Source organism: Marmota marmota, unplaced genomic scaffold, assembly GCF_001458135.2.
Source record: "Marmota marmota marmota unplaced genomic scaffold, marMar, whole genome shotgun sequence".
In the NCBI taxonomy this organism is placed as follows: Eukaryota; Metazoa; Chordata; class Mammalia; order Rodentia; family Sciuridae; genus Marmota; species Marmota marmota.
The window spans coordinates 29,305,109-29,316,361 of record NW_026000185.1 but is presented as its reverse complement, the minus strand read 5'-3'; the positions used below and the strand labels follow the sequence as shown (position 1 = coordinate 29,316,361).

Genomic DNA, 11,253 nt, shown 5'->3' with positions numbered 1-11,253 from the left:
GGGTGCTGGGAGGCTCTACTTCCTTTCCAAGCAGCCCAGGGTCACAGCGCACCACAGTGGCCTCTGACAGCTCCCAGCCCACGGTCCTGCCTGATGTGTCTACAGCCAGGTCAAGCAGCTCAGGCCCAGCACACACCGCAGAGACCACGGAGAGCTCCCCAGTGACAGTGCAGTCTGGAGGGTCCACGGCCTTGCTAAGCAGCCCTGGATCAGCACACACCAGAGCGCCACCAGACAGCTCCCCAATCACACTCCCAGATGAAAGGTCAACCACTTTCCTAAGCAGCCCCAAGTCAGCACAAGCAACAGTGCCAACTGATAACTCTCAAACCACAGCTCTGACCCAGGAAGCCACCACCCTGCCAAGCAGCTCAAGTGTGGGCCAAACCACAGCACTCACGGGTATCTCCCAAACCCCAGTCCCTGCCGAAGGGGGGACAACCTCCCAGGGCAGCCCAGGTGTGGTGAGCACATTGATGCCATCGGGCAGCTCCCAGCCCACTCTCCACACTGAAGCATCGACAGCTTCCCCAACAAGCCCTGGGTCGTCCCCCACTATGCTGCCATCAGACAGCTCCCAGACTGTGAGGGCTGGAGGATCCACCACCTTAATAAGCAGCTCAGACTCAGCCCCCACAGCAGTGTCACCTGCCAGCTCCCAAACCTCAGCCCTGGCAGGTGGTTCCACAGCTCTCCCTGGCAGCCCAGATGCAGCCCACCCCACAATGCCACCTCAGAGCTCCCAAACTGCAGTCCAGACACAGGGGTCAACCACCCTGTCAATCAGCTCACATTCAGCCCACTGGACCATCACAGCTGACAGCTCCCAAGGCACCCTCCTGTCTGAAGTGTCAACCACATTCTCAAGCAGCCCAGGTTCAGAACCCACAAGAGTGACATCTCACAGCTCACAAACCACAACTTCCTCTGAAGCATCCACAAGATTTCCAAGCAGCCCAGGTTCAGCCCTCACAACCATATCAGCTGAGAGCCCTGAAATCACAGTCCTGGCTGGGGCATCTACAACCACCCCAACTGCAGCCAGCACAGCCACGCCCTCTGACAGCTCCCACACCCCTGTCTCGACTGGAGCATCTGCGACCTCCCTTCAGGGCCCTGGGTCAGCTGTCACTCCCCTGCCATCAGAGAGTTCCCAAACCACAGTGAGGGATGAAGGATCTTCAAGTTTGCTAAGCAGCCCAGGGTCAGCATCCCCATCCATGCCCTCAGACACCCACCAAACCACGCTGCCCTCTGGGGGGCCAACAACCTTCTCAGGCAGCACTGGATCAGCCCTCCACACAGTGACCACCAGGAGCTCCCAATCCAGCCTCCTGCCTGAAGGATCCACACCCTTGCCAAGCAGCCCTGGTTCAGCACCCACAGCACTGTCACCTGCCAGCTCCCCAACTACTGTCTCCACTGGAGGATCCTCAACCTTCCTGAATAGCCCTGGATCAGCCCATATCACACTGCCATCAGACAGCACCCCAACCCCAGAGCTGGGTGCGGGATCCACAGGCTTTCAAAGCAGCCCAGGTGCACCACATCCAGCGGTGTCAACAGACAGCTCCCAAACCACTGTGATATCTGCAGGATGGACAATGTTGCGAAGTAGCCCAAGTTCAGCACACACTCCAGCACCACCCTATAGCTTCCAAACTTCAGCCACATCTGAAGGATCAACGACCTTGTCAGGCAGCCCAGTTTCAGCATCTGAAAACTCCCAAAGCACAGTTCCAAAGGAGGCATCTCCAGGATTCCCCAGCAGCCCTGCTTCAGCTCACACAACAGAGCCAGCAGACACCGCCCCAGCCACTGTCCTAACTGAAGGATCCACGGCCTTCCAGCCCAGCATTGGTTCAGCCTACACGACCCAGCTAGCTGACAGCTCCCAGACCACACCTGTACCTGAAGGATCTACCACATTTCCAAGCAGCCCAGGGTCAGAACGCACCACAGGGGCACCTGACAGCAGCCACACCACAGCCCCACCTGATGCATCTACAACCATGCCAAGCAGCTCAGGGGTGGCACACACCACACTGCCCACTAGTACTTCCCAAGCTACAGTTGAGGGGTTAACTAGCACCACGGGAAGCCCAGCTGCAGAGAGCACAGCCTCGTCCCCTGAGAGCCCCAACTCCACTGTCTCAACTGGAGCATCCATGGCCTCCCCCAGTGGCCCTGTGTCTGCCTTCACTGCACTGCCATCTGGGAGCTCCCAGCCCACGGGGACAGTTAAGGCGCCTACAACCTCACCAAGCAGCTCAGGGTCAGCACACACAGCAGCCCCATCTGACAGCCCCCAAACCACGTTGGTGTCTGAGGGATCTACACCTTTCCCAGGCAGCTCTGCTTCTGAACACAGCTCAGTGACAACCGTGATCTCTCAGTTCACCGTCCTGCCTGAAACATCAACAACTGTGCTGAGTAGTCCAAGCTCTGCACCCACAGGGGTGTCACCAGACACCTCCCAGGCCACAGTCCTGACCCCAGGGCCGACCACCCCTTCTGGCAGCCCTGCTGCAGTGAGCACAGCCATGACCTCTGACACCTCCCACACCACAGTCTCGACTGGAGCATCTGCAACTTCCCTTCGGGACCCTGGGACAGCTGTCACTCCCCTGCCATCAGAGAGTTCCCAAACCACAGTGAAGGATGAAGGATCTACGAGCTTGCTAAGCAGCCCAGCGTCAGCACCACCATCCACGCCCTCAGACACCCACCAAACCACGTTGCCCTCTGGGGGGCCAACAACCTTCTCAGGCAGCACTGGATCAGCCCTCCACACAGTGACCTCCAGGAGCTCCAAGTCCACCCTCCTGACTGAAGGATCCACTCCCTTTCCAGGCAGCTCAGGTTCAGCACTCACAGCAGTGTCACCGGACACCTCCCAAGTCACAGCCCTGGCAAGTGGTTCCACAGCTCTCCCAGGCAGCCCAGATTCAGCCCACACCAGAGTGCCATCTCAGAGCTCCCAAACTGCACTCCAAACAGAGGGGACAACAACCCTGCCAAGCAGCTCCAATTCAGCACACATGACAGTCACTTCTGACAGCCCCCAAGCCACATGGGTGCTGGGAGGCTCTACTTCCTTTCCAAGCAGCCCAGGGTCAGAGCACACCACAGTGGTCTCTGACAGCTCCCAGCCCACGGTCCTGCCTGATGTGTCTACAGCCAGGTCAAGCAGCTCAGGCCCAGCACACACCGCAGAGACCACGGAGAGCTCCCCAGTGACAGTGCAGTCTGGAGGGTCCACGGCCTTGCTAAGCAGCCCTGGATCAGCACACACCAGAGCGCCACCAGACAGCTCCCCAATCACACTCCCAGATGAAAGGTCAACCACTTTCCTAAGCAGCCCCAAGTCAGCACAAGCAACAGTGCCAACTGATAACTCTCAAACCACAGCTCTGACCCAGGAAGCCACCACCCTGCCAAGCAGCTCAAGTGTGGGCCAAACCACAGCACTCACGGGTATCTCCCAAACCCCAGTCCCTGCCGAAGGGGGGACAACCTCCCAGGGCAGCCCAGGTGTGGTGAGCACATTGATGCCATCGGGCAGCTCCCAGCCCACTCTCCACACTGAAGCATCGACAGCTTCCCCAACAAGCCCTGGGTCGTCCCCCACTACGCTGCCATCAGTCAGCTCCCAGACTGTGAGGGCTGGAGGATCCACCACCTTAATGAGCAGCTCAGGCTCAGCCCCCACAGCCTTGTCACCTGTCAGCTCCCTAATTACTGTCCACACAGGAGGATCCTCAACCTTCCTGAGCAGCCCTGGATCAGCCCATACCACACTGCCATTAGACAGCACCCCAACCCCAGAGCTGGGTGCCGGATCCACGGGCTTCCCAAGCAGCCCAGGTTCAGCACACCCAGCGGTGGCAACAGAGAGCTCCCAAACCACTGTGATATCTGCAGGATGGACAATGTTGCGAAGTAGCCCAAGTTCAGCACACACTCCAGCACCACCCTATAGCCTCCAAACTTCAGCCACATCTGAAGGATCAACGACCTTGTCAGGCAGCCCAGTTTCAGCATCTGAAAACTCCCAAAGCACAGTTCCAAAGGAGGCATCTCCAGGATTCCCCAGCAGCCCTGCTTCAGCTCACACAACAGAGCCAGCAGACACCGCCCCAGCCACTGTCCTACCTGAAGGATCCACGGCCTTCCAGCCCAGCATTGGTTCAGCCCACACGACCCAGCTAGCTGACAGCTCCCAGACCACACCTGGGCCTGAAGGATCTACCACCTTGCCAAGCAGCCCAGGGTCAGCGCACACACCTGTGACATCTGACAGCTCGCATGCCACTGTCTTTCCTGGAGCTCCTACAACCTCCCTAAGGGGCCCTGTTTCAACTGTCACTTCACTGCCACTAGACACTTCCCACACTATAACGAGGGCTGGAGGATCTACAAGCTTGCCAAGCAGCCCAGGGTCAGCACCCACATCAGTGCCCTCAGACACCTACCAAACCACACTGCCCTCTGAGGGACCTACATCAGGCAGCACTGGATCAGCACTCAACACAGTGACCACTGGAGGCTCCAAGTCCACCCTGCTGCCTGAAGGATCCACTCCCTTCCTAGGCAGCTCAGGTTCAGCACCCACAGCAGTGCCACCTGACAGCTCCCAAGCCACAGCCCTGGCAGGTGGTTCCACAGCTCTCCCAGGCAGCCCAGACACAGCAGTGCCATCTCAAAGCTCCAAACCTGCAGTCCAGACAGAGGGGTCAACAACCCAGCCAAGCTCCTCAAATTCACCAAACATGACAGTCACATCTGACAGCCCCCAAACCACCATCTTCTCTGAAGGATCAGCCACATCCTCAGGCAGCCCAGGATCAGGACCCACAAGAGAGACGTCTCCCAGCTCACCAACCACAATTTCCCTTGAAAGATCTTCAGGATTTCCAAGCAGCCCTGCTTCAGCACACACAGCAGAGCCAGCAGACAGCTCTCAGACCACAGTCCAGACTGAAGGACAGACCAGCCTCCAGACCAGCCCTGAAGCAGCTCACTCAACAGCACCAGCAGACACCTCTCCAGTCACAGTCCTTCCAGAAGGATCCACAGCCTCCCAGAAAAGCCCTGGTTCAGCCCACACTCCACAGCTGTCTGACAGCCCCCAAACCACACGGGTGCTGGGAGGCTCTACTTCCTTTCCAAGCAGCCCAGGGTCACAGCGCACCACAGTGGCCTCTGACAGCTCCCAGCCCACGGTCCTGCCTGATGTGTCTACAGCCAGGTCAAGCAGCTCAGGCCCAGCACACACCGCAGAGACCACGGAGAGCTCCCCAGTGACAGTGCAGTCTGGAGGGTCCACGGCCTTGCTAAGCAGCCCTGGATCAGCACACACCAGAGCGCCACCAGACAGCTCCCCAATCACACTCCCAGATGAAAGGTCAACCACTTTCCTAAGCAGCCCCAAGTCAGCACAAGCAACAGTGCCAACTGATAACTCTCAAACCACAGCTCTGACCCAGGAAGCCACCACCCTGCCAAGCAGCTCAAGTGTGGGGCAAACCACAGGGCTCATGGATATCTCCCAAACCCCAGTCCCTGCCGAAGGGGGGACAACCTCCCAGGGCAGCCCAGGTGTGGTGAGCACATTGATGCCATCGGGCAGCTCCCAGCCCACTCTCTACACTGAAGCATCCACAGCTTCCCCAACAAGCCCTGGGTCGTCCCCCACTATGCTGCCATCAGACAGCTCCCAAACTATGGTGAAGGTTGAAGAATCCACGATCTTAATAAGCAGCTCAGGTTCAACACCCACAGCAGTGTCACCTGACAGCTCCCCAACTACTGTCCACACAGGAGGATCCTCAACCTTCCTGAGCAGCCCTGGATCAGCCCATACTACACTGCCATCAGACAGCACCCCAACCCCAGAGCCGGGTGCAGGATCCACAGGCTTCCCAAGCATCCCAAGTTCAGCATACCCAGCGGTGGCAACAGACAGCTCCCAACCCACAGCCGTGGCTGGGGCATCCACAACTTTCCCAGGAAGCCCACATTCAGATCCCACCACAGCACCACTCTATGGCTCTCAGTCTACTGTCCAGCCTGAAGGATCAACGACCTTGCCAGGCAGCCCAGTTTCACCACATGTAACAGGTGCATCTGAAAACTCCCAAAGCACAGTTCCAAAGGAGGCATCTCCAGGATTCCCCAGCAGCCCTGCTTCAGCTCACACAACAGAGCCAGCAGACACTGCCCCAGCCACTGTCCTACCTGAAGGATCCACAGCCTTCCAGCCCAGCCTTGGTTCAGCCCACACGACCCAGCTAGCTGACAGCTCCCAGACCACACCTGGGCCTGAAGGATCTACCACCTTGCCAAGCAGCCCAGGGTCAGCGCACACACCTGTGACATCTGACAGCTCGCATGCCACTGTCTTTCCTGGAGCTCCTACAACCTCCCTAAGGGGCCCTGTTTCAACTGTCACTTCACTGCCACTAGACACTTCCCACACTATAACGAGGGCTGGAGGATCTACAAGCTTGCCAAGCAGCCCAGGGTCAGCACCCACATCAGTGCCCTCAGACACCTACCAAACCACACTGCCCTCTGAGGGACCTACATCAGGCAGCACTGGATCAGCACTCAACACAGTGACCACTGGAGGCTCCAAGTCCACCCTGCTGCCTGAAGGATCCACTCCCTTCCTAGGCAGCTCAGGTTCAGCACCCACAGCAGTGCCACCTGACAGCTCCCAAGCCACAGCCCTGGCAGGTGGTTCCACAGCTCTCCCAGGCAGCCCAGACACAGCAGTGCCATCTCAAAGCTCCAAACCTGCAGTCCAGACAGAGGGGTCAACAACCCAGCCAAGCTCCTCAAATTCACCAAACATGACAGTCACATCTGACAGCCCCCAAACCACCATCTTCTCTGAAGGATCAGCCACATCCTCAGGCAGCCCAGGATCAGGACCCACAAGAGAGACGTCTCCCAGCTCACCAACCACAATTTCCCTTGAAAGATCTTCAGGATTTCCAAGCAGCCCTGCTTCAGCACACACAGCAGAGCCAGCAGACAGCTCTCAGACCACAGTCCAGACTGAAGGACAGACCAGCCTCCAGACCAGCCCTGAAGCAGCTCACTCAACAGCACCAGCAGACGCCTCCCCAGTCACAGTCCTTCCAGAAGGATCCACAGCCTCCCAGAAAAGTCCTGGTTCAGCCCACACTGCACAGCTGTCTGACAGCCCCCAAACTACATGGGTGCTGGGAGGCTCTACTTCCTTTCCAAGCAGCCCAGGGTCACAGCGTACCACAGTGGCCTTTGACAGCTCCCAGCCCACGGTCCTGCCTGATGTGTCTACAGCCAGGTCAAGCAGCTCAGGCCCAGCACACACCGCAGAGCCCACGGAGAGCTCCCCAGTGACAGTGCAGTCTGGAGGGTCCACGGCCTTGCTAAGCAGCTCTGGATCAGCATTCACTTCATCACCACCAGACAGCTCCTCAACCCGAGGGCTGGGTGAAGGATCCACAGGCTTCCCAAGCAGCCCAAGTTCAGCACACCCAGCAGGGTCAACGGCCAGCTCCCAAACCACAGCCCTGCCTGGGCCATCGACAACTTTCCTAGGCAGCCTGGACACAACGCACACAACAGTGCCACCTGAGACCTCTCACACCACAGTCCTGGCTGATGGATCTACTATGTTGCCAAGCAGCTCCAATTCAGCACACATGACAGTCACATCTGACAGTCCCCAAACCACACGGGTGCCTGAAGGATCTACACTTATGCCAAGCAGCCCAGGGTCAGCACCTCCATCAGTGCCCCCAGACACCTACCAAACCACAATGCCCTCTGGGGGGTCAATAACATTCTCAGGCAGCACTGGATCAGCCCTCCACACAGTGACCACCAGGAGGTCCCAATCCACCCTCCTGCCTGAAGGGTCCACTCCCTTGCCAGGCAGCTCAGGTTCAGCACCCACAGCACTGTCACCTGACAGCTCCCAGCCAGCAGTCCTGACAAGTAGTTCTACTTTCCCAGGCAACCCAGACACAGCACTCACAACGGTGCCACCTCAGAGCTCCCAGACTTCAGCCCTGGCAGAAGGATCTGCAGCCTTGCCAAGTAGCTCCTATTTAGCACACACGACCATCCCATCTGACAGCTCCCAAAGCACCCTTCTCTCTGAAGGGTCAACCACATTCTCAAGCAGCCCAGGTTCAGCACCCACAGGAGTGTCACCTGACAGCTCCCCAACTACTGTCCACACAGGAGGATCCTCAACCTTGCTGAGCAGCCCTGGATCAGCCCATACTACACTGCCATCAGACAGCACCCCAACCCCAGAGCTGGGTGCAGGATCCACGGGCTTCCCAAGCAGCCCAGGTTCAGCACACCCAGAGGTATCAACAGACAGCTCCCAACCCACAGCCGTGGCTGGGGCATCCACAACATTCCCAGGAAGCCCACATTCAGATCCCACCACAGCACCACTCTATGGCTCTCAGTCTACTGTCCAGCCTGAAGGATCAACAACCTTGTCAGGCAGCCCAGTTTCAGCATCTGAAATCTCCCAAAGCACAGTTCCAAAGGAGGCATCTCCAGGATTCCCCAGCAGCCCTGCTTCAGCTCACACAACAGAGCCAGCAGACACCGCCCCAGCCACTGTCCTAACTGAAGGATCCACGGCCTTCCAGCCCAGCATTGGTTCAGCCCACACGACCCAGCTAGCTGACAGCTCCCAGACCACACCTGGGCCTGAAGGATCTACCACCTTGCCAAGCAGCCCAGGGTCAGCGCACACACCTGTGACATCTGACAGCTCGCATGCCACTGTCTTTCCTGGAGCTCCTACAACCTCCCTAAGGGGCCCTGTTTCAACTGTCACTTCACTGCCACTAGACACTTCCCACACTATAACGAGGGCTGGAGGATCTACAAGCTTGCCAAGCAGCCCAGGGTCAGCACCCACATCAGTGCCCTCAGACACCTACCAAACCACACTGCCCTCTGAGGGACCTACATCAGGCAGCACTGGATCAGCACTCAACACAGTGACCACTGGAGGCTCCAAGTCCACCCTGCTGCCTGAAGGATCCACTCCCTTCCTAGGCAGCTCAGGTTCAGCACCCACAGCAGTGCCACCTGACAGCTCCCAAGCCACAGCCCTGGCAGGTGGTTCCACAGCTCTCCCAGGCAGCCCAGACACAGCAGTGCCATCTCAAAGCTCCAAACCTGCAGTCCAGACAGAGGGGTCAACAACCCAGCCAAGCTCCTCAAATTCACCAAACATGACAGTCACATCTGACAGCCCCCAAACCACCATCTTCTCTGAAGGATCAGCCACATCCTCAGGCAGCCCAGGATCAGGACCCACAAGAGAGACGTCTCCCAGCTCACCAACCACAATTTCCCTTGAAAGATCTTCAGGATTTCCAAGCAGCCCTGCTTCAGCACACACAGCAGAGCCAGCAGAGAGCTCTCAGACCACAGTCCAGACTGAAGGACAGACCAGCCTCCAGACCAGCCCTGAAGCAGCTCACTCAACAGCACCAGCAGACGCCTCCCCAGTCACAGTCCTTCCAGAAGGATCCACAGCCTCCCAGAAAAGTCCTGGTTCAGCCCACACTGCACAGCTGTCTGACAGCCCCCAAACTACATGGGTGCTGGGAGGCTCTACTTCCTTTCCAAGCAGCCCAGGGTCACAGCGTACCACAGTGGCCTTTGACAGCTCCCAGCCCACGGTCCTGCCTGATGTGTCTACAGCCAGGTCAAGCAGCTCAGGCCCAGCACACACCGCAGAGCCCACGGAGAGCTCCCCAGTGACAGTGCAGTCTGGAGGGTCCACGGCCTTGCTAAGCAGCTCTGGATCAGCATTCACTTCATCACCACCAGACAGCTCCTCAACCCGAGGGCTGGGTGAAGGATCCACAGGCTTCCCAAGCAGCCCAAGTTCAGCACACCCAGCAGGGTCAACGGCCAGCTCCCAAACCACAGCCCTGCCTGGGCCATCGACAACTTTCCTAGGCAGCCTGGACACAACGCACACAACAGTGCCACCTGAGACCTCTCACACCACAGTCCTGGCTGATGGATCTACTATGTTGCCAAGCAGCTCCAATTCAGCACACATGACAGTCACATCTGACAGTCCCCAAACCACACGGGTGCCTGAAGGATCTACACTTATGCCAAGCAGCCCAGGGTCAGCACCTCCATCAGTGCCCCCAGACACCTACCAAACCACAATGCCCTCTGGGGGGTCAATAACATTCTCAGGCAGCACTGGATCAGCCCTCCACACAGTGACCACCAGGAGGTCCCAATCCACCCTCCTGCCTGAAGGGTCCACTCCCTTGCCAGGCAGCTCAGGTTCAGCACCCACAGCACTGTCACCTGACAGCTCCCAGCCAGCAGTCCTGACAAGTAGTTCTACTTTCCCAGGCAACCCAGACACAGCACTCACAACGGTGCCACCTCAGAGCTCCCAGACTTCAGCCCTGGCAGAAGGATCTGCAGCCTTGCCAAGTAGCTCCTATTTAGCACACACGACCATCCCATCTGACAGCTCCCAAAGCACCCTTCTCTCTGAAGGGTCAACCACATTCTCAAGCAGCCCAGGTTCAGCACCCACAGGAGTGTCACCTGACAGCTCCCCAACTACTGTCCACACAGGAGGATCCTCAACCTTGCTGAGCAGCCCTGGATCAGCCCATACTACACTGCCATCAGACAGCACCCCAACCCCAGAGCTGGGTGCAGGATCCACGGGCTTCCCAAGCAGCCCAGGTTCAGCACACCCAGAGGTATCAACAGACAGCTCCCAACCCACAGCCGTGGCTGGGGCATCCACAACATTCCCAGGAAGCCCACATTCAGATCCCACCACAGCACCACTCTATGGCTCTCAGTCTACTGTCCAGCCTGAAGGATCAACAACCTTGCCAGGCAGCCCAGTTTCAGCACACGTAACAGGTGCATCACAAAGCACAGTTCCAAAGGAGGCATCTCCAGGATTCCCCAGCAGCCCTGCTTCAGCTCACACAACAGAGCCAGCAGACACCGCCCCAGCCACTGTCCTAACTGAAGGATCCACGGCCTTCCAGCCCAGCATTGGTTCAGCCCACACGACCCAGCTAGCTGACAGCTCTCAGACCACACCTGGACCTAAAGGATCTACCACCTTGCCAAGCAGCCCAGGGTCAGAACGCACCACAGGGACACCTGACAGCAGCCACACCACAGCCCCACCTGATGCATCTACAACCATGCCAAGCAGCTCAG

At 58.2% G+C, this 11,253-nt stretch overlaps 1 protein-coding gene across 1 annotated transcript in view; it reads left to right on the top strand.

Annotated features, from left to right (window-relative positions):
* LOC107146602 (mucin-12-like) overlaps positions 1-11,253 on the top strand; it is a gene marked incomplete at its 5' end in the record, with an annotated part of 26,049 nt that overhangs the window by 2,024 nt on the left and 12,772 nt on the right. Inside the window, 2 exons of the mRNA XM_048790097.1 lie at positions 1,345-1,506; positions 6,679-6,921. Coding sequence (XP_048646054.1) covers positions 1,345-1,506; positions 6,679-6,921 — 405 coding nt within the window. The remainder of the gene's footprint in view (positions 1-1,344; positions 1,507-6,678; positions 6,922-11,253) is intronic.